This window comes from Sus scrofa, chromosome 1, assembly GCF_000003025.6.
Source record: "Sus scrofa isolate TJ Tabasco breed Duroc chromosome 1, Sscrofa11.1, whole genome shotgun sequence".
Lineage (NCBI taxonomy): Eukaryota > Metazoa > Chordata > Mammalia > Artiodactyla > Suidae > Sus > Sus scrofa.
In genome coordinates, this window is record NC_010443.5 from 195,030,115 (window position 1) to 195,053,089 (window position 22,975).

Here is a 22,975-nt window from a genome sequence, read left to right on the forward strand (position 1 = left end):
TCATTGTCTCTTTAATAAGACCAAGTCAGAGTACATTTATAGAACCTTGCATTGAAAATTTTCCATTTGTCAAAAAGGTGTGGAGAAGCAAATCTGAGTCTTTAGTATTTTTTTTTTTTCCTCCTCAAGGGAATGTGCATCTAGGAAGGAAATCCAATTTTCTTAATGTCTTGATTTAAAAGGAAGAACGTGAAAAGCAGGCTATAACCTTTACAACATTGATGTTGCTGTGCCAGTCATTAGGGCCCTGGCTGAGTCCCGCACAAGAGCAATAGCACCAACAGTGGGGTCCTGGGATTCAGGAAAACCATCAGAATCAAAGTCATGCTTCCTGAGGTGCCATATATGTGACAAATTGTTGATGGTGAGTCATGCACATAACAGCTGGATAATCAGTGAGAGATGTGTGATTTAGGCAAGTTTGCCGAGTGCAGAAGTTACTTCCAGGAGTGGATGTCCAGCTGTGCTGTGGATTCCTGTTGGTGTTAGAGGAGGTCACTGAGAAGACGTGACTGGCGGTTGAACTTTGAGCTGGACCCAGGCACCTGGAGGCTCCTCAGCCCCTCCCCTGTCCTTGGAATGTACTCTCTGTCCACTATTCCCACGGTGGGATCTCTTTTCAAGAATGCAGCCTTGGGAATGTGAGGTGTTGAAACCTTTTGGACCGAAAATATGCCTGCACCCACTTCAGGCCTCTGTATAAACTTTTAGGATTTGGTGAGTGAGTTCAGAAATCTCCTAGTCTTATGGCTGCCCAATAAAAACCTCAAAAGTCCCTTTATTAGAACTGCCACCTATCAATATGGAGTGATCTGCCTCTTTTTTTTGCCTTTCTGCCCTCTGTTGCATGGAGGTCGGTGTTATAACCAACAGTTAGCCATCAGAGAAAGCCAGAGGGAATGGCAGCCAGATCAGCTTGGGTACAGTGACTGGACTTGAAGTGACTTTGAACTCAGGAGAAGAGGGAGATGAAACTCCAGAGTGTGACTGTCCTGATGTCCTTGAAACCAGGAATCATGATAACAGACTGTGGTTTGACTGCCACTCAATTTAAACTCATTACTAACTGTGCAGAGATGTCCAGGTCATTTATATATACTTTTTCTCTCTTTTAGGTTCTTCAGCTGGGATCAGATATCCTTCCTCAGTACAAGCAAGAAGCACCAAAGACGCCACCACACATTATTTTACACTACTGTGCTTTTAAAACAACTTGGGATTGGGTGATTTTAATTCTTACCTTCTACACCGCCATTATGGTTCCTTATAACGTTTCCTTCAAAACGAAGCAGAATAACATAGCCTGGCTGGTGCTGGACAGTGTAGTGGATGTTATTTTTCTGGTTGACATTGTTTTAAATTTTCACACGACTTTTGTGGGACCTGGTGGAGAGGTCATTTCTGACCCCAAGCTGATAAGGATGAACTATCTGAAAACTTGGTTTGTGATCGATCTGTTGTCTTGTTTACCTTATGACATCATCAATGCCTTTGAAAATGTGGATGAGGTAAGTTTCTCTCTCTCTTTTTTTTTTTTTTAGTGCTCGAGAAAATTAGGATAAAAGTTTATAGATAATCCAGATTGTTTTTAGTTACCACTTTCAACCTTCATCTTATTGGACACTTGCCATAATATCAGATTTGATTACCTTAAATTCATTTTCATCTGCTTCTTGATTTCTAGTTGAAAATACTAATTATTAGGAAAATGGCTATGGTTGGAGGTTGTGGTTGAAGGAGGTGGAGCATAAGAAAAGCTGCTTCATTTGGAGTCAAATATGGCTTGTGAACTAGATAATTGTTTGAAAGATGATGAAATAGGTATTTTTTTTTTGGAAAACTGTAGCATTTTAAAACTTTATGCATCCGTAGATTTTTTGACTCCTCCCCTCCAGATACAGATGGTAGCAGCACTTGAGTTAACAAAAAGATATAGAAAACTTTTATGGAAGAGCAATTCTTGACTTTTTGCCTTTTTGGCCTCCTTTTTTTATAGTTTCTGCTTAAAATTTTGTCTAAGTACATTTGTGGTTAAAAACTGTATTGGATCAGTTATGATGTTGGTCTAATTAAGACTCTGCATATTCAATGTTACCTGCACAATTAAGAAATACTTAAAACATGTAATATCTTGAAAGACCCTTTCATCCAGAGCTTCTTAGCATCTAACTCACTGTTTGATTTTCAACTTGCCACACCAAAGATAAATATAAATATATATTACTAAAATGTGTTCACAATAATAATTACAAACTTAATTCCCCTAAAGATTCTACTCTGTCCTTGTACTGCTCAGATGGAAAATTCTCTACTACACTGTTGTCATTCTGTGTGTTTTGGGAGATAGACTGAAACATTTCAGTAACTTTGTCCATAAAATTTCTAAATTCACTCAGCCTTAATGATGTTAAAAAATATTTCTCTGAAAGTTAAGTATAGACATTGTATTTTTTGGGGGCTTACCATGGCATGTGGAAGTTTCCTGACCAGGGGTCGAACCCTGGTCAAAGCAGCGACACAAGTTGCTGCAGTGACAATTCTGGATACTTAATCTAACATTGCACGGCAAGAGAACTCCTACACATTGTATTTTGGTGCTGTGCATGTAATTGTTACTTTAAAAATTTGGGTGAACAAAAGGCATCATAGTAATTTGTTTTCTAATTTTAGATTCCATCTATATCATGCTTTTATTTTTTTTTGTATTTATCCTCTGGGAAGTGTTTAGAGGAGTTGATTTTTTTTATAATTTTGAAAATGCTAATCATATAATAATAAGGTAATAATTAGTATTTATATATCCATTTACTAAATGGATAAATGTAATAAGATCAATGCATTAAGATTTCCATTACTTAGAACATAGGAGTAAAGATATAAATAAAAATAATCAAAAGATTGGCTAATTCATAGAAAAGAAAATGCATTAAATATATAATAATGAATGCATTTAATATACTATCTAAATATACAAAAAGCTTCTTAGACTTAATCATATTAAGGAAAATGCAAAGTAAACCTGACAAGTACACTGACATAGTGTCAGTTACACACACTATGTTAGTAAATTGGCTAAGGAGGTGCACTGTTCAGATCTCCCGTCATGAAAATCTGTTGTTTGGCACATGGTTACAGGCTTCCTGGGGGTGGCTCCTGGTTTGAGAAAACAATTAGTATCTTTTTCAAACTCAGCAGTCAGTGATATCACACTGTCAATACTGGTAACCTGGAACTGGCCACAGTGGGAGTATTTATACCCAGAAAGATGCAAATGCTATGAATAAAAACTTTTTAAAAAACTTCCTGTGGAATTAGTTGTTAATCATTTACCAACACACTACTGAATACAGTTGACCAACACCTGCTGTGGCTTTTGATGTTCTGTGGTTCACACACTGAATCCATATTTCCCAAAGCTGTGCCTACCCAATGATGAAGAGGGTGGTAATATTATAATTAGTCTCCTCCTGCTTAATGAAGAACTCCTCTCTCGAGCAGCTTTTGCTCTGGGACTCCCCATCTAACTGTGCTGGAGTTTAGGCTCTTCCTTCACAATTCTTCTTCTCTCTTCACAGGTTTCAGACCTGTGCTGTGGTCTGAAGGCTCATCCCTCCTCCCCACATCCTTTGCAGACATTTATCTCAGGAAAAGTCTTGCATGTCTAACATTGACTTGGCATTGCTCTGTAGGGACCTGCACTGATAAAGTGATGTGGTGAGGTCTCTCATACATTGCTCAGGGGAGTATTGGTAGAACTTCTGTTTTGAATAATTGACAATAATCTCATTTTTAAAATGGGAAGACCCTCGAGAAGACCATTTTCAAATTGTTTAGATGATTCTTTTATTATTAGCTTTCATCACCAATAACCATATTAAAACTACCTCATGGTTTTTCAATCTTAGGACTTATCTTTGACTTCTCACTATGGACTTTAAGGTTTTAGTCCCTTGCTTCCTGCCCTCACTCTGTTACATGCACTATTTCCATCACCTCAGTCTCATGATATAGGTATATCATCTTTTTGTCCCATAAATACTAGGTTTTTGTATTTAGTATTTGTATCTCTGGCTACAAATATGCTATATAACTGAACCTTCAACATGTTGTGATCACCTTTTCTTTTCCGCACTTTTCATTTTCCTGAGAGTTGATAACTGTCTGGTTTTATCATTTTCTTAGTTTTATATACTTTTCATAAATTTAATCACCAAGCTCTAGGCCAATTATCTAAATCTCCTGTCGTTACATTGATGCAAGCAATATTCTATCAACATCATTTTCTTAAATAAATCCCTCATTACCCACCTGATTGACAGTTGGCTAGATATAATATCCTAGGCTAGAGATAATTTCTCCGCAGAATTTGAAAGACATAGTGTCATTATAGTCTCCTTTCTAATAATTCTGTTAAGCAACTTTAAGCCATTGTGATTTCTGATCCTTTATTTGTGACCTGTTTTTTTTCTTTCTGGAAATTTGCTGTATTGTCTTTGTCCAGGGTCTGAAACTTTCCAACGACATAGTGTGGTATGTGTCCATTTCCATCAGTTTTTCTGGGCACTGACTGGGTAACTTTTTTCAGTCTGGAAAAGCATATCTTCTGTTTTTGATTTTTTTCTTATGATGATTTTCTCCATACACCCCCCCCCCCCGTTCTCTCTCTTACTGGAACTCCTCTTATTCAGATATTGTACCTATTGGATATGTCCTCTAATTCCTCCCTCCCTTATTTTCCAATATTTTATCTTTTTGCTAAACTTTTGGGAAGATTTTCTCAACATTATTTCCTTTCTTTGTCTCCAATAATCTTTTTTTTTTTTTTTTTTTGGTTAAAGTCTATTTGGCTTGATACTAATAGAGTTAAATTAGAATTTGTATAGTATTTGATATATATATATATATATAATATATTTCTATCATTTACTTTTATCATTCTAAATTATTATACTCTGATTATATATTTTATCAATAGTGTACACATTCTAAGAGTCTCTTTAACTGGCAATTTGGTCTACTTACATTTATTGTGATTACCTTTTGATTTACTTAGAGCATCTTATTTTTATTATAAAATACTTTTTCTTTACTTTTTTATATTTTTGCTTTATTTTTCTTCTTTTATGCCATCTTTTAGATTGTTTGAATTTTTAAAATCTGGATTCCTTCTGCTGAATTGGAAGTTTCTCTGTTAATTCCTTACTCTTAACATTTTAGCAATAGTATTTGACTTATTAGTATCTTTGCCTTCTAAATAAATCAAGGACCTCTGTTTGCCTCCTCATCTTTTAAACTAGTATTGTCTTGTATTTTGGTTTTGCATTATTTTTAACTTTCTCTTTTAATCATTAGATGCCTTCTCTAGGATATGTTTGTTGTGAGCCTTTAGGATAGTGGCTTTGGATCTTAGTTTCCACATCTATAAAAAAGGGAAAGAATGTGTGACTTTTTTTACTTCACAAGATGGTTTTGAGGAATAAATGGGAAAACAGACATGAGTGATTTTCACTTGTAGAGTTGTGCATGTCTGAGGAGATATTATTATTTCATGTGTATGTCTGTTTCCTCAGCGTGGCCGTAAGCCCTGTGATGGTAAAGAATGTCTTTTATCTCCTTGGTAGTCAGTCCTTTGTGGCTCTTAGTGCATATTGGTGACTCACTGACCTGAAGAAATGAAGTGTTAGCAAGGTTTTCGTAGATTGTATAATGATATAAAGCAAAGCAGAACTTAAAAATGAGGAATTGAGCTGGTGGTGCCTAGGGAATAGGAGAGTATGAGTCTGAGATCAGTTTAATCCTTTAAGATGGTTCGGGTGCAGAATGATTTAGAGGACTTAATAACACTTTTTATATTTAAGATTGTCTCAGTCAACATGCTCTCTGAAGGTAATTTGATTTACTGGGAATTCATGAACTATGTATTTCATTCTTTTAAAAGAACCGTGAGGCTAAGAAGACAGAGTCTGTTAAAGAAAAGCATTCTATTTCAAAGAAGTAATGTAAATTTCCTAGAAGCCGTAACAGGGGGTAAAAGATATTATCACTAGGAATCCAAGGAATAGAAACAAGTTCCTTTGTTAGCATGCATTTGAGTACAGCTCCAGGAGGTCCAGAGAGCTTGATTTCCCAGGAAGGTCAGGGGAACTGAATTATAAGACATCAAAGAAAGATGGGGCAGCTGCAGATAATAATGCATAGTTTGGTAGCCTAAATGGATTTAGAAACCATGATCCACAGGGAATTTAGGGGACAATGAGTGGTATTAGTAAGTAGTAAACATGATATACGATAGGTCAGAACAAATTGAAATTGGAAAAATGATCATCTATGCATTGTTTCAGGAGGCAAAATAATGAGCCAGTGACCACTAAGTGGAAATACATAACTATTTTTAATTTCCAGAAAAGTGATTTTTTTTATTGAAGTAAAATGATTTTTTTAAATTGAATTATGCTTGTGAGGTGGCCACATGCATTACCTTGTTTTAGCATATCTATTTACATAGAAAATTTTTGTCTCTTATCTGGTCATCAAAGCAAGAATTGGAAATCAAAGATGCTAACTATACTCATAGATTTTAATGGCTTCTTTTCCCCCTTTGTTGAACTTCAGACACTACCAAGAATAGCATGATAGAAATTGTTGTTCAATACAGTTTGATTTCCATTAATTTTTCATTAATGCCTTTAGATAATTTAAATAATGTTTGAGTGATATAGGTGAGGATTACATAATATATGTATTTTTAGTTTTCCTAGTTTTAATCTTATTAACTCCATAGAAACACTGCCAAGTCCATCTTGGAATTGATTGATTTTTCTTATCAGTGTGTTTGCCCAGTTGACAATGAACTTTTTTAAAAAGAGCAGTGTTGACTTGAAAAATATGTATGACTTAAAGGTTGAGAGATTTTTGGAGGGGCAGGAAGAGGGGAATGAGGACTATAGCCCTGGAGACAGCATTTCAGATAGCTCTGAAATACCATTCCAAAGAAGTAGGGGGGAAGATCAGTATATGTGTGATTTTAGTGAAGGGGGAAGCCCATGCAACCCAGCATACATTTTATAGAAGTTAGCTGCTAGTGTCATGAAGGCTACTTCTTGTCATGAGGAGCAGACATCACCATGAAGGACTTTAGTGCTTTTCTAGATATGAGGAGCTGCAAGGATTGGGCTCATAAATTATCTATTTGAAGATCTGTTCTGTCACTTTTCTCAGAGCACACAGGGCCTCATTCCTGATCTCCACGCTGAGCTCCTTTCCAGGGGTGTTGAGGGTCAGCAGCTGCAGTGGCTCATGATTTAATCTATGTAGAGGCAGATGCAAGTGCAAACTTGAGGAGAAGGTACAGAGACTTCCCACACCAAGATAGTCCCCACATATGCATATCCTCCCCCATTATCAATGCTCCCCCGCCCCGAGGGGCATATAGATTCTAATTGATGAAACTGCAACGTCACATCATATTGCTCAAAGTCCATAGCTTGCATTAGGATTCACTCTTGGTGTTGTACATTTTATGGGTTTTGACAAATGCATAAAGACATATTGTAGTGTTTGAGAGAGTAGTTTCACTGTCCTAAAACTCAGTGCTCTGCCTCTTCATCCCTTCTTCCCTCCTAAACTCTGGGCACCACTGATCCTTACTGTTTCCATAGTTTTGCTTTTTTCAGATGTCATATAGTTGGAATCATATATAAGTAGCCATTTCAGATTGGCTTCTTTCACTTAGGTGCATTTTTGGTTCTTCTATGTCTTTTCATGGCTGCTAGCTCATTTCTTTTTAGCACTGAATAATATTCCATTGTCTGGATGTACCACAATTTGCTTGTCCATTCATCTGCTGAAGGACATCTTGATTGCCTTCAAGTTTTGGCAATTATGAGTACAGCTGCCATAAACTTTTGTGTGCAGGTTTTTGTGTAGGTATAAATTACCAACTTATTTGGGTAAATATCAAGTGTGTGGTTGGATCATGTGGTAAGAATATGTTCAGTTTTGTAAGAAACTGCCAAACTGTCTTTCAAAGTGGTTGTACCATTTTACACATCCACCAGCAATAAATAAGAGTTCCTGCTGGTCCACTCTCTTACTAGCACTTTATATCATTGGTGTTTTGGATTTTAGCCATTCTAGTAGAATGTGTCTTGTTTTGACTTGCCATTTTCTAATGATATATGAACATACTTGCATACGCTTATTTACTATCTGAAAGCTCCTTTGGTCAAGCGTCTGTTTAGATCTTTTGCTCATTTTATAATGGGGTCATTAACCATCTTGTTGATTTTAAGAGTTCTTCATATATTTTGGAAAATAGTCCTTTATTATATATCCTTTGCAAATATTTTCTCCCAGTCTGTGGCTTGTCTACTCATTTTCTTGACAGGATCTTTCACAGAGCAGAGTCTTAAAATTTTTTTGGCAATGCCCACAGCATGTGGAAATTCCCATCCAAATGTCGAACCCAAGCCATTGTGGTGATAACATCAAATCCTTAACTGCTAGATCACCAGGGAACTCCCTAGAGTTTTGAATTTTAATGAAGTCCAGTTTCTTAGTTATTTCTTTCATGGACTGTGCCTTTGTTGTGGTATCTTAAAAATTATTATCATACCCAAGATCACCTAGATTTTCTCCCATGTTATCTTCTTAAAGTTTTATAGTTTATATTTTATGTCTAGGCATATGATCTATTTTGAATTAATTTTTGTAAACTGTATAAGTTCTTTGACTAGGTTCATATTTTTTATCAGATATCTAATTGTTCTATTACCATTTGTTGAAAAAATTATATTTTATTTATTGTATTGCCTTTGCTCCTTTGTCAAAGATAAGTTCACTATATTTATGAGGGGTCTATTTCTGGGCTCTCTTTTCTGTTCCATTGTTATATTTGCTTATTTGTTTCACCAATAACACACTGCCTTAATTACTATAACTTCACAGCAAGCATTGAAGTTGAGTGTCTGTCCTCTGAATTTGTTCTTCTTCTTTAATATTGTATTGGCTATTCTGCACAATTTTTGTCCCTCTGTACAAACTTCAGAATTAGTATATGGATATCCACAAAATAACTTTCTGGGATTTTTTTTTAATAATTTTTTTTATTTTCCCACTGTACAGTAAGGGGGTCAGGTTATCCTTACATGTATACATGTAAAGATACCTTTTCTTCCCCCACCCTTTCTTCTGTTGCAACATGAGTATCTAGACAAAATTCTCAATGCTATTCAGCAGGATCTCCTTGTAAATCTATTCTAAGTTGTGTCTGATAAGCCCAAGCTCCCGATCCCTCCCACTCCCTCCCCCTCCCATCAGGCAACCACAAGTCTCTTCTCCAAGTCCATGATTTTCTTTTCTGAGGAGATGTTCATTTGTGCTGGATATTAGATTCCAGTTATAAGTGATATCATATGGTATTTGTCTTTGTCTTTCTGGCTCATTTCACTCAGGATGAGATTCCCTAGCTCCATCCATGTTGCTGCAAATGGCATTATGTCATCCTTTTTTATAGCTGAGTAGTATTCCATTGTGTATATATACCACCTCTTCCAAATCCAATCATCTGTCGGTGGACATTTGGGTTGTTTCCATGTCTTGGCTATTGTGAATAGTGCTGCAATGAACATGCAGGTGCACGTGTCTCTTTTAAGTAGAGTTTTGTCCGGATAGATGCCCAAGAGTGGGATTGCAGGGTCATATGGAAGTTCTATGTATAGATTTCTAAGGTCTCTCCAAACTGTTCTCCATAGTGGCTGTACCAGTTTACATTCCCACCAACAGTGCAGGAGGGTTCCCTTTTCTCCACACCCCCTTGAGCAGTTGTTATTTGTGGATTTATTAATGATGGCCATTCTGACTGGTGTGAGGTGGTATCTCATGGTAGTTTTGATTTGCATTTCTCTTATAATCAGCGATGTTGAGCATTTTTTCATGTGTTTGTTGGCCATCTGTATATCTTCTTTGGAGAAATGTCTATTCAGGTCTTTTGTCCATTTTTCCATTGATTGATTGGTTTTTTTGCTGTTGGGTTGTATAAGTTGTTTATATATTCTAGAGATTAAGCCCTTGTCAGTTGCATCATTTGAAACTGTTTTCTCCCATTCTGTAAGTTGTCTTTTTGTTTTCTTTTTGGTTTCCTTTGCTGTGCAAAAGCTTTTCAGTTTGATGAGGTCCCATGGGTTTATTTTTGCTCTAATTTCTATTGCTTTGGGAGACTGACCTGAGAAAATATTCATGATGTTGATGTCAGAGAGTGTTTTACCTATGTTTTCTTCTAGGAGTTTGATGGTGTCCTGTCGTATAGTTAAGTCTTTCAGCCATTTGGAGTTTATTTTTGTGCATGGTGTCCTCACACCTCATGGTGTGTTCTAATTTCATTGCTTTGCATGCATCTGTCCAGGTTTCCCCTTGCTGGGATTTTGATTGAAATTACTTTGTAGCTTTAGATTAAATCAAGAATAATTGATGTCTTGACAATATTGAATATTTCTGTCCATAAACATGAAATATTACTCCATTTATTTAGTTATTTGATTTCTTTCATCAGAGTTTCATAGTTTTCCTCATACACATTTTGTATATGTTTTGTTACTTTTATATATGTCTTTCAGTTTTTGGTGCTGATGTAAATTACATTGTGTTTTTAAATTTTAAATTCCACTTGTTCATTGTTGATATACAGGAAAGTGATTCGTTTTTGCATATTGAACTTATATCCTGCAAACTTGCTTTAATTGCTAATTAGTTCCAGATTTTTTTTTTTCTGGGTCAGTTTGTTTGGATTTTCTGCATAGCCAATCGTATCATCTGTAAATATAGAAAGTTTTTTTTTTCTTCCCAATCTGTATACCATTTTATTTCCTTTTCTTATTGCATTTGCTAGGACTTCCAGTATGAGATCAGAGAGGACCGGTGAGAATAGAAATTCTTTCTTGTTCTTGATCTTAGTGGGAAAGCTTATGGTTTCTCATCATTAAATAATGTAATATGATATATCCTTCAAGGTTTTTGTATATGTTCTTTTTCAGGTTGAGGAAGTTCCTCTGTGTTCCTAGTTTTCTGAGAGTTTTTATTCTAAGCGTTGTATTTTGTCAAGTTCTTTTACTGAATCTATTGATATGAACATATCATTTTTCTTTTTTATCTGTGATAAAATGGATTACATTAGTTGATTTTTGAGTGTTGAGCCAACCATGCCTACCTTGGATAAGTCTTACTTGGTCATACAGTATAATTCTTATAATATTTTGATTTGCTAATTTTTTTGAGGATTTTTTGCAGGTATGTACATGAGAGATATTTATTTGTAGTTTTATTTTCTCATATTGTCTTTGTCTGGTTTTGGTATTACTGTTTGTAGTACTGTTTCTACTGCTTCTACCTTCTAGAAGAGATTATAGAGAATTGGTATAAATCCTTCCATATGTATTTGGTAGAATTTACTTGTGAGCTCATCTGGGCCTAGTGCTATCTGTTTTGGAAGGTTATTAATTATTAAATCAATCTGTTTAATAGATATAATTCCCTTTAAATAATCAAAATTTTTTGTGCATGTGAGTTTTGGCACATTGTATCTTTAAAGGAATTAATCCATTGTACCTAAATTTTCAAATTTATGGGCATAGAGTTGTTCATGTTTTTCCATTATTATTGTTATTGTTATTATTATTATTACTATTGTTATCCGTTTAATGTCTATGACATCTGAAGTGATGTTCTCTCATTTCTCGTATTAGTAATTGTGCCTTTTTTTTTGTTAGTGTAGCTAGAGGCTTGTCAATTTTTTTTGACATTTTCACAGAAAAAGCTTTAATATTTTGTTGATTTTTTCTCTACTGATCCCTTTTTTCAATATCATTGATTTTTTGCTCTAATTTTAATATGTCTTTTCTTCTTTTTACTTTGGATTTAATTTGCTGCTCTTTTTCCAGTGTACTAAGGTGAAAATTTAGGTTATTGATTTTAGTTCTTTATTGCTTTCTTATATGTGCATTCTAAGCTATAAATTTTCCTCTGAGTACCTCTTTGCTGCATCCTACAAATTTTGGTAAGTTGTATTTTCAGTTTCATTTAATTTTAAAACATTAATTTTTCTTGAGATTTCTTTGATCCATGTCTTATTTATGTGTGTTATTTAATTTCCACATATTTTTGGTTTTCCTAGTTGCATATCTGTCATTGATTTTTTGTTTAATTCTATTGTGGTCCAAAAGCAGATGCTGTATGATTTAGATTTTTTTTAAATTTGTTAAGGTATGTTATTTTATTTGTTTGTTTGCTTTGTCTTTTTAGGGCCACACCTGTGGCATATGGAAATTCTCCAGCTAGGTGTTGAATCAGAGCTGCAGTGCTGCCAGCCTACACCACAGCCATAGAAACACCAGATCTAATTTGCATGTGTGACCTATACCACAGCTCATGGCAGCACTGGATCCCTAAGCCACTGAGTGAGGGCAGAGAGCAAACCTACATCCTCATGGCTACTAGTTGGGTTCATTATCGCCGAGCCATGATGGGGACTCTTGAGGTGTGTTTTATAGCCCAGGATGTGGTCTATCTTGGTGAGCATTTCACATGAACTTGAGAAGAAAGTGTATTTTTTTTTTTGCTGGCATATAAATTAGCCAAAGATATCAATAATAGACTATTGAGTTCCACTATGTCCTTACTGATTTTCTGCCTGCTAGGTCTAATAATTTCTGACAGAGGGATGTTGAGGTCAATAACTATAATAGTGGATTCATCTTATTTATACTTGAAATTCTATTAGTTTTTGCGTCACATATTTTGATGCTCTTGTTTGTTGCATGCACATAAGGATTGCTATGCCTTCTTGGAGGATTTACCCCTTTATCATTATGTAATGCTTCTCTTTATCCCTGTAAATTAACTTACTCTGAAGAGTATGAGATGTGTCTGTGATGTGATGTATTGTATCACATGGATTGTCTATGATGAAATGTATCATCTCTGGGGTGATTTTACCTCTGTATGAGACTTTCTTTTTTTTTTTAATAATTTTTTTTATTTTCCCACTGTACAGCGAGGGGGTCAGGTTATCCTTACATGTATACATGTAAGGATACCTTTTCTTCCCCCACCCTTTCTTCTGTTGCAACATGAGTATCTAGACAAAATTCTCAATGCTATTCAGCAGGATCTCCTTGTAAATCTATTCTAAGTTGTGTCTGATAAGCCCAAGCTCCCGATCCCTCCCACTCCCTCCCCCTCCCATCAGGCAACCACAAGTCTCTTCTCCAAGTCCATGATTTTCTTTTCTGAGGAGATGTTCATTTGTGCTGGATATTAGATTCCAGTTATAAGTGATATCATATGGTATTTGTCTTTGTCTTTCTGGCTCATTTCACTGTATGAGACTTTCTTAGTTTAAATTTTCTTAGTTTCTTAGTAGCCTTCTTTAAAGACTTTAGCTGCAATTTTAAGTCCTATATACTTCCTAATTCTTCTCTGCCTAAGAAAGCACCTTGATAATCCTAGCTCTTCTAGTAACAATAAAATAAAAACCGTTTATATTTTTATTAAGGATTAGATTAGTGGTTTACTAACACCTATCATTCAACCTTCAAGGGAAGGTTTATGAGTGACCCTATTTTGTATCCTTCAATTCTACTTCAAATTAAGAAATTAAAACCAAAGAGATATTTATAAAACTAGGGGTTAGGCACTGTGTTCCTTTCTGGAAGAATCAAATAGTCCTTATACCAACTCAATGCAAAGATTCTATCTTTCTTATATCCTGGATTTGCAGTGCCTGACAGATAATTGCCATATTGTATATATTTCTATTGCAGTAAATGGGCATTGAAGACTATCATGTTTCCTAAATATACTTGTTTCTTATTTGTAACAGCAAAATAGGACCAAATGGCAATCTTTGTAGCCTAACCTTAACTATCCCCCCAAATTCTCCTTTTAGGCAATTGAGCATTATCATCTGCCCACCATGCTCACCTCTCTGTTCGTAAGTTCCTTTCTATGGATAGTCTCACTTGAATAATCTTCCAGTCAGATGACCTACCCTGCCAGCTTTCCATATGTGTTTAGGGGTTACCTTAGGATTTAGGTCCTCAAGCTGGTATCTCCCATTATGTGTGCAAAGCATGGTGAACAAATGAATACAAATATGTACAAGCACAGTCACTGAACTCAAATTGCTAAGTTCTAGCTTGAGAGAAAAATTTTCTCACAAGCTATTCAAGGGTGTGAATAAAAGAGGAGTCCCTGTGAAGGAGGAGATGAGGAAATGATTTGGAAAATGGCTAAGAGTCAACCACAGGTTCCAAACTGAAGCCTAGGGGCAATAGGCTCAACTTTTAAGTTCTATTCCAAGTGGGTATTGGTGATACAGAATGGTATCAAGTTTGGATAATACACAGATCTAAATATAGATGTCTTGTTTTATATTTGAAAAAATTGGTGATATTCCAGGAATATATTCTTTTGCATTACTTTTCTACAGAGATAAAGCAGTATGCCTAACTGAGGGAGTTAGCTTAGGAGCTTTGGGGGGACAGGAAATTATAAGCAATAAGAACAGCCATGAGATTCCTTCATTTGATTTGGTTGCTTACATGAATGGAAATTTTTATCTGTATTGATCTTCATTCATGATGAATGCTTTCTATTGTTAAGCATTAGGGAATGATTCTGATGTAAGAGCAACCACATTGGAGTTCCCATCGTGGCGCAGTGGTTAACGACTCCGACTAGGAACCATGAGATTGCGGGTTTGATCCCTGGCCTTGCTCAGTGGGTTAAGGATCCGGTGTTGCTGTGAGCTGTGCTGTAGGTTGCAGATGCGGCTCGGACCCGAGTTGCTGTGGCTCTGGCATAGGCTGGCGGCTACAGCTCTGATTCGACCCCTAGCCTGGGAACCTCCATATGCTGCGGTAGCTGCCCTAGAAAAGGCAAAAAGACAAAAAGACAAAAGAAAAAAAAAAACCACATTGCAGTTGAAATATATTGCAATATTTATACTATAACCCCTAAATTTTCGGCCTTAACTATGGATGCTTCCATAGAAATTGCTCTTTGCTATCTTTCTGCACAGTAATTATCACTGTGCTTTCCTCACTCTTTGAAGAAAGTTCTAAGCCTTCATCGCTACTCCATTTAGTCTTTTTATTACTTCACTTTATTCCATGAATTTATTTCTGCTTTCACATAAGACATGTGAACTCACAAGGAACATATTTATATTGGAATTTTTCATCTTTAAGAAGTTTGTTTATTAGACATTATGGGTAAGGGTTAACAAAACCATTTCTCCTCTGTATGACAGATTTTACCTTTGATCATCCATGGTTTCCAAACTGATGAAGAAAATGTCCTACCTATGTTTCTGGGCAATATTACATTTAAAAAGATCTCTGATACAGCTCCGATTCGACCCCTAGCCTGGGAACCTCCATATGCCATGGGAGCGGCCCAAAGAAATAGCAAAAAGACAAAAAAAAAAACCAAAAAACTCTGAACAGTAAATTGCATCTGGACTGTGAAGGACTTTTAATGAGTTATAACCTTATGAGGATACTATAGCTTAAGGGTTCCCTGACTGATACAACTCTGAGCATATCCATTGTGGAACTCTGAAAGCTATACTGTGTTCTTATTATAGGTATTGGGTTAGGTGGAGCATGAGGCATCAAGAGGGAACCTCAAACACAATTCATTAATAAGGCAAAGCTAAATTGAGTTTATTGTCTACCATTATAAGAGAGAACACTATCTTGAAAAGATTTGGTAGTATCTCAGAGCATTTGGCAGTATCTTAGAAAAGGAGAGAATTTATTGGGAACTAGAAGTTTGATTTAAGGTAGGTGGGTCTTTCAAAGCAGGGAAGAGCTATAAGAGTGAGCTTTATTAGGATTGGGTAAGTTTCAAGAATCATGATATCATAGTCCAAGATTGGTGGAAATAGTAAGGTGGTGATTTTGAGGCAAAGGAGTCAAAGACTCTTAGGGCCTAACCTGTATGTTAATGCTTTTCACTAAGGAGTTAATGAGTCTTTGGATAATTCCTATAATGAAAAGTCAAACCATTCACCTAGACAAGAGAGTCCTGGAAAAATGAAGCTGTGCTAAGTAAGACAGGAATAATGCAAAGTCATGTCAACGTTGACAGCAAGGTATGGTTTCAGTTCTGAGTGACCAAGCTGAGTGTAGCTTAGACAATTTTTAGTTCTTAAGATTATTAAGTTAAGATGGTTCTAGTACCAGCCAATTGTGTCTCATTTGCTCACTTCTGGATTTTCACCTGGGCCTTGGGCACAAGGAACTCAGAGCTCTGTGGATTGCTACACAGACTGCTATGAAGTCAAATCCTATGGAAGAAGATGCCTGAGGCTGCTCCTTTCATAAGCAGAGATTTCCACCCTATAACCTTTTGACTTTACTGAGAACAAGCATGATCTAAGATAGTCTTGTAGTGTGATTATTTACTTGGTCAGCATTACACACACAAATATGGACTTTACAATCAAATGGCTGGTGTGCAATTTTCCAGAAGATGCTAGTTTTCACTGTGATTTGCTTCTGTTTAAGTCATCATGTCAGTAAATGTAATCTTCATTTATAGTCATATTAATACACAGGATTACACTGACTTATGAATGGCCATACTCAAAAGGCTTTTGTTTGGGTTTTTGCAGATGCAAATGCTTTGACCACAATGAATGAGAAGGCCTAGATGACAGGGCTTGTGCAATGATTATTTTACGATAATTACAAATTGTTAGACTAGCCTTTTTCTGCTTCAAGTCTTAGTGCCTGCTGTGTTGTTTCATCAGTATTTCTTGAACTAATTATTTGTACCATAAAGGATCTTAACATATTTGAAGATGGGAATAGTCAGGGGAAGTCTTTGAAGAGGTGACGTTTAAGCCCAGACCTGAAAGATGAGTAGGATTAACCAGGATTAACCAGTCAAAAGGAGTGGTTAGTAGGTTAAGGAGAGTATTTTTATTATTATTTTATTTGTTTTTATTTATCTATTTTTTGTTTTATTTTTAAAACACTATTATTATTTTGACCATACCATGGCATGCAGAAGTTCCTGCCAGATATCAAACCCATGCCAAAGCAGTGACAACTCTGGATCCTTAACCCACTGAGCCACCAGGGAACTCTGGGAGAATGTTTTTAAAATTCATATTTGGAGATCCCCCACATGAGAGAGGATATGATGTTTTTGAAGGAAAGATTTTCTTCACTGGAGTAGAGAGCAGAAGACAGAAATGCACAAAGGAGACTGTGACATAGGAAGGGGTGGGTTTATTAAGGAACTGGATAATTGTAAAGGCAGCAACAAAGTACTAAAGTATTTAAAACATTTCCCAACCTGGTTCGCTTGTACATATAGCATAGTTTTTGAAAAAAAAAAATCAAGTCTTAATATCCCTCTTCTTAGAAGGCCTTTCTTTCTTTCTTTTCTTTCTTTTTCTTTTTTTTTCTTTTTATGGCCACACCCACTGCATATGGAGGTTCCTAGGCTAAGGGTCCAATAGGAGCTACAGCTGCCAGCTTACACCACAGCAGCAGCAATGCAGGATCCAAGCTGCGTCTGCGACCTACACCACAGTTCACAGCAATGCCAGATCCTTAGCCCACTGAATGAGGCCAGGGATCGAATCCACAACCTCGTGGTTCCTAGTCAGGTTTGTTTGTGCTGTACCAAGATGGGGACTCCTAGGGTGCATATTTTGATCATGCTTTATAGTGACTGTGAACCCAATGGATATTAAATGAGAACATATTTTTCATATCAAGAAACATTTAAAATTAGTACACTGTGGATGTTGCTGGAAATCTCTATTCTACATCTATCTATATATCTATCTACCCAACTATCCATCATCAATCTTCCTATTTATCTACCTGCTGATGACACTGTGTATTGATAAGACTATAAGTAGTATAAAATGGGTGGTGTGTACAAGTTATTTAAATTGAGATTCTCTGTTGAAGCATGTTAGCGGATGCATGGAGTAATTGGGATTGTTTCCCCATGGGTTTCTTGGTGGCATGATTTGAAGAAGTGAGTTCTGAATAGGAAGGAGTCAGTAGAACTTGCTATCTGGGTTAAAGATATAGATAGCACATGTAGTTTCTACATTTTCTAGTTTACTTAGTTTTCTTTCAGCCTTTAAATTGTGTTCTACAGAAGGAAATGGAAATGGGTTATGTATGTATCTTTCATAAAATCTACTTAGAATTAGACCTCTATGCTTATAAAACAGAGTGGTTTCTATATAGTTGTTTGATATAGTGCTCCTTGAAGATTAAATCAATTGATTATTAATTACAATTTCAGTGCTAGACGATTCAGAAATTATTAAGAGAGATTACTGTTTGGCTAGTTTTTTCTTTAATTCATGTATTTGTTTTCTCAATAAATGTTTGGTGCTTACACTGTTCGAGAGAGTGTGTTAGGAATAACAGAATGAACAAAACATGAGTATACAACCAGAAAGAGACAAATTTCATGATGGGAATGTACCTGGTCATTTGAGATTATATGAAGAAATGACCATATCTAGATTGGAGAGAAAAGCTTCTCTGAGGAAGCAATGACTAAGCTGAGATCTGAAGTCTGAATAGAGCTAACTAGGATAAGGACAGAAAATGAAAGAGTTACATTTAGAAAGAATAACAAGTATATATTCCCTGTGTTTGAGGGAGCCTGGCATCTTCAAAGATTTGAAAGCTGGAGTGTTTACTGACATAAATTCATGGAAAGCAAAATGGCTACACATTTCCCAATAAATATGGGAAAAAAGCATATTTTTAGAATATGTTAGATTTAAATATTAAAAAAAAATGTTGTGGAAAATCCAATAATCACTACCGCATCTTTTGGTTAACATTTTACCACAGCATATAACTCAAATTAATGATTTCTCCTATATCATGTGATTTTGGGGAGGAGGAGTCATCATATTCAACTCTGCATCTGAAATAAGAGATTTTATTTATTTTATAACTCTCTCATAACGTTTATATTCGGCCTCAAATTATACTTAGTTCCTTGTTGTAAGTTTCAGTTTAACTCATATGGTAATTCTGGATACTTTGTCTTTTGTCTTTTTTTTTGAGGGCCACACCCACAGCATATGGAGGTTCCTAGGCTAGGGGTCCATTGGAGTTGTAGCCGCTGGCCTACTCCACAGCCACAGCAACGCAAGATCAGAGCCGCATCTGTGACCTACACACCACAGCTCATGGTAATTCCGGATCCTTAACCCACTGAGCAAGGCCAGGGATCGAACCCACAACTTCATGGTTTCTAATCAGATTCGTTAACCACTGAACCACGATGGGAACTCCAATTCTGAATACTTTGACAGGCCAATCCTCAGTAAAATGACTTCCTTCTACCACCTTTTAAATAATAACCTCTTGATTCTGTACTTTCCACCAGCTTTATTTGCTCATTCATTTGCTGCTTAATTTCATGCCAAACTTTTCAGTGTTTCTGTGCCCTCCTCTGTGCTCCAGTGACATTCTGCCTTGATCCCAACCTCTGTGCTTTTAGTTCACAAATCCCTGGGGTTCCACTGGTGGAAGAGAATATCAAAGGCATCAAATGCATAATAGATCACAGCAGGGTTAATGGAGAATTTTCAGTCAGTCTTCCACCTTTCTAACCAATTTCCTTCCTTGCCAACCCCCTCAGGCCACAGGAGCATAAATAACAATATCGGAGAGACATCTTGGTATTATTAACTCTTCAAGCTATTTTTGTGGATTCCTACATTAAAGAGATGTGGGATGTGATCAGCATAAAAATGATGACTTGCAACCATATTTCATTTAAAATACAAATCAATTTGATCATCACTAAGGACAGCGGGCAGATAGATCAGCTGGTGTTCTTTCCTACCTTTCCCCCACCTTTGCTTTATAAACAGAAAAGAAGTGATCAAAGAATTTTCTTGTCCAAGGTCACATGAGAATTAAGTAGAAGTGATAGGGCAGGAATACAGACTTATAATAACCAGTTGCTTGGTTTTTCACCTGCATCTAGCATTCTTGCACAGGACAGATAGTATATTTTTTGCAAAAAAAAAAAAAAAATTCCTTCTCTATATCCATATACCCTTGCAATGTGACTTTGCAACCTCTCCCATCAAAAGATAGGGTCTATTTCCCCATCTTGACTTGAGTCTAGACTGGCCTTATGACTTACTTTAGCCAACAAATTGTGTGTAAATGACACTATGCCAGTTGCAAGCTTAGATCTCAAGAAGCACAGCTTCCACTCAAGGTCTTGGAACCCAGCCCAGCTGCCACATGAAGAATATCTACTAGGTTTTTGGAGGATGAGAGACCATAGGAGCAGCCCTCTGAGTCATCCTTCTAGCCATCACAGATTCGATGGCCAACAGCCATCTGAGCAGCCTACCACAGATGCATAAGTAAATTTAGTTGGGATAAGCCAAACCTAGCCAAAGTCAGCAAAATCACTCAATTAAGCCATAGACAAATGAGTTAAACAAATGGTGGTAGTTATTACCCATAAACTTTTAGAGTAGCTTGTTATGCTGGAAAAAAAGTTAACTGATAGAAAGGTGGGGAAAGCACATATGTGTTTATGTGCACAGTATTTCATAATTGTTTAACTTAAAATGAGGGCAATATAAATACTTACTTGATATAGAAGTCTCATTTTAGCAAGACATTGTTTCTCATAAGTAAGACGTGGATATATAAAAGTGGCAGTATAGTATCAGAGATGGGATTTTGGATCTTGGGGCCCATAGGAGAGATTGTTTTTAATGTCTGTGATGAGCCTCTGGAGCACATGCCTGACTCTCTCTTTTAGGAAGATTCATAATTAATTGCAGTGATTATTGGGATAAGGACAGGAAGATTGAACAACAGTTGGATTGCTGTGGGAAATGCATGAAGAAGTGGAAGGAATAGGTCTGAGTGATGTTTCCATTCTTGCTAGCTATGTGAGTTTGGACAAGTTGTTAATCTTTTGTGAGCTTCAGTGTCCTATGAGCAGTGGAAATAGGAGTTTCATTTTGAGGATGAAATGAATTGGTCCCAGTTATAAAACTGCAGACTCCCTAGGGTTATAAGGCCCCCACAGACCTCCAAGCCCCCTCTACCTCATGCCTGGGTAGGAAAAGGAGGGAGCCTGGGTATTTAGTCTCCTTTATTCAGTCATGCAATGAATGCCTGTGTTTAAGCCACTATTGCAGGTACTAGTGTGACTACTTAAATTACTGATTATGTTCTAGATATAGTGAATTTCAGAATGAAGTCAGAGAGCAGGGAGTGTGGAACCAGACCCCCTGTATTTGACTCCTGGCTCTTCCTCTTACCAGCTGCATGCTTCATGAACTAGTCAAATTGTCTAAACTTTCTAGGTTATTATTTTTAGGGCTGCCCCTGTGGCATGTGGAGGTTCCCAGGCTAGGGGTCAAATGGGAGCTGTAGCCGCTGGCCTATACCACGGCCACAGCAACACCAGATCCAAGCCATGTCTGCTACCTACACCACAGCTCATGGCATCTCCAGATCCTTAACACTCTGAGCAAAGCCAGGGATTGAACCTGCATCCTCATGGGTACTAGTCAGATTAGTTTCCCCTGAGCCATGATGGGAACTCCTAGGTTATGTTTTAATAATGACACCTACTACCTAGGATTATTAACTAGGCTCCCTCCTGGGCCCCACCACACACACAGACTCACCCCACTCACATTTACTGCATTATAAAAAGGTTTTCATACATGTATTGAAGGTATTGACTGCTTAACACATTACTGCATGCCACACTTAGTAATTGACACTAGGTATATTCCTTGTGGGGAGGAGGTTAGGATTTTCTGGCTGGAAACAATAAGGTGCTATTGTAATCATTGTTTAAGAGAGATGGGCAAAGAGTGTTTAATAACACAAAGGAAGGACACCTAACTCTGACAGTGGGGGCAGGGTGAGGTTATGACAATGAAGATGCTGGGGGAGAGGGATGATGTCTGGGAAGTGCACACGGAGAGAGTCTTTGTCATAAACTGTAAATAAGACCCTATCCATGGAGAGAGTGGGAGGGAGAGTGCTTTAAGCCCAGGGGGAACAACTTGTGATGCTTGAAACAGTGCAGGCACTCTCGGAACTAGACATAACTTCTCATGGTGGGAGCACAAAGGAGAAATTGGGAGGAAGGATGCTGATCAGATGTGCAAATGCTAGGTCCTGACTGGACCTATAGGGAGTGATACTTAATCCTATAAGGAATGAACTAATGTGACCCATAGAGATTTTAGGTCAGAGAGGGATATCCTTAGATATACATGATGTAAAAAAAAAATGCCAGGCTGGTAGCAAATTAAAGGGAATGGGAACAGGATTTCTCCTTGGTGCAGTGAGTCAAGGATCCGACATTGTCACTGCAGCAGCTCAAACGACTGCTGTGGTGTGGGTTTGATCCCTGCCCTGGGAACTTCCACATGCCTTGGGCATGCCCCCTGCCCTGCCCCCCAAAAAGGAAATGAGAATAGAGATATAGGGTGGTTGATGGAAAGGCAAAGGCTATTTCTGTCATAAGTGAGAAAAAACATGACGTCATGTTGAAGGTATGGCCTTGGGAATAGGAAAGAGGGGACTTTTTTAGAGATGTATTCAGATATATTTTTCGTACTTACTCAGGCACTTTGAATAGTGAGATACTCAGGACTTAAAAACTGGCTGGATGTGCCAGGAAAGGGGATCTCAGCCCCAAGTCTGTGAGACTGGGTTCATAATGGCATTCACAAGAGTGGGAGACAGAGAACTGATTCAGGAGAAGCGAAGGATTCCCTTTGGGACATATTCCCATTTGAACACTTACGGAATATCTAAATGGAAAAGTATAGAGGGCATTTGGCTTCTGAATCAGGAACGCAAAGAGTTTTGTGCTGTGAATCGTCCACATATAAAAGTCAGTTGAAACATGGATAGGCAAT

At 37.0% G+C, this 22,975-nt stretch overlaps 1 protein-coding gene across 4 annotated transcripts in view; it reads left to right on the plus strand.

The window, feature by feature from the left end:
* Positions 1-22,975, plus strand: part of KCNH5 (potassium voltage-gated channel subfamily H member 5) — a 298,351-nt gene that overhangs the window by 64,419 nt on the left and 210,957 nt on the right. For all 4 annotated transcript variants that reach the window (XM_021062620.1, XM_021062638.1, XM_021062628.1 and 1 more), the window contains one exon: positions 1,116-1,508. In XM_021062620.1, coding sequence (XP_020918279.1) covers positions 1,116-1,508 — 393 coding nt within the window. The remainder of the gene's footprint in view (positions 1-1,115; positions 1,509-22,975) is intronic.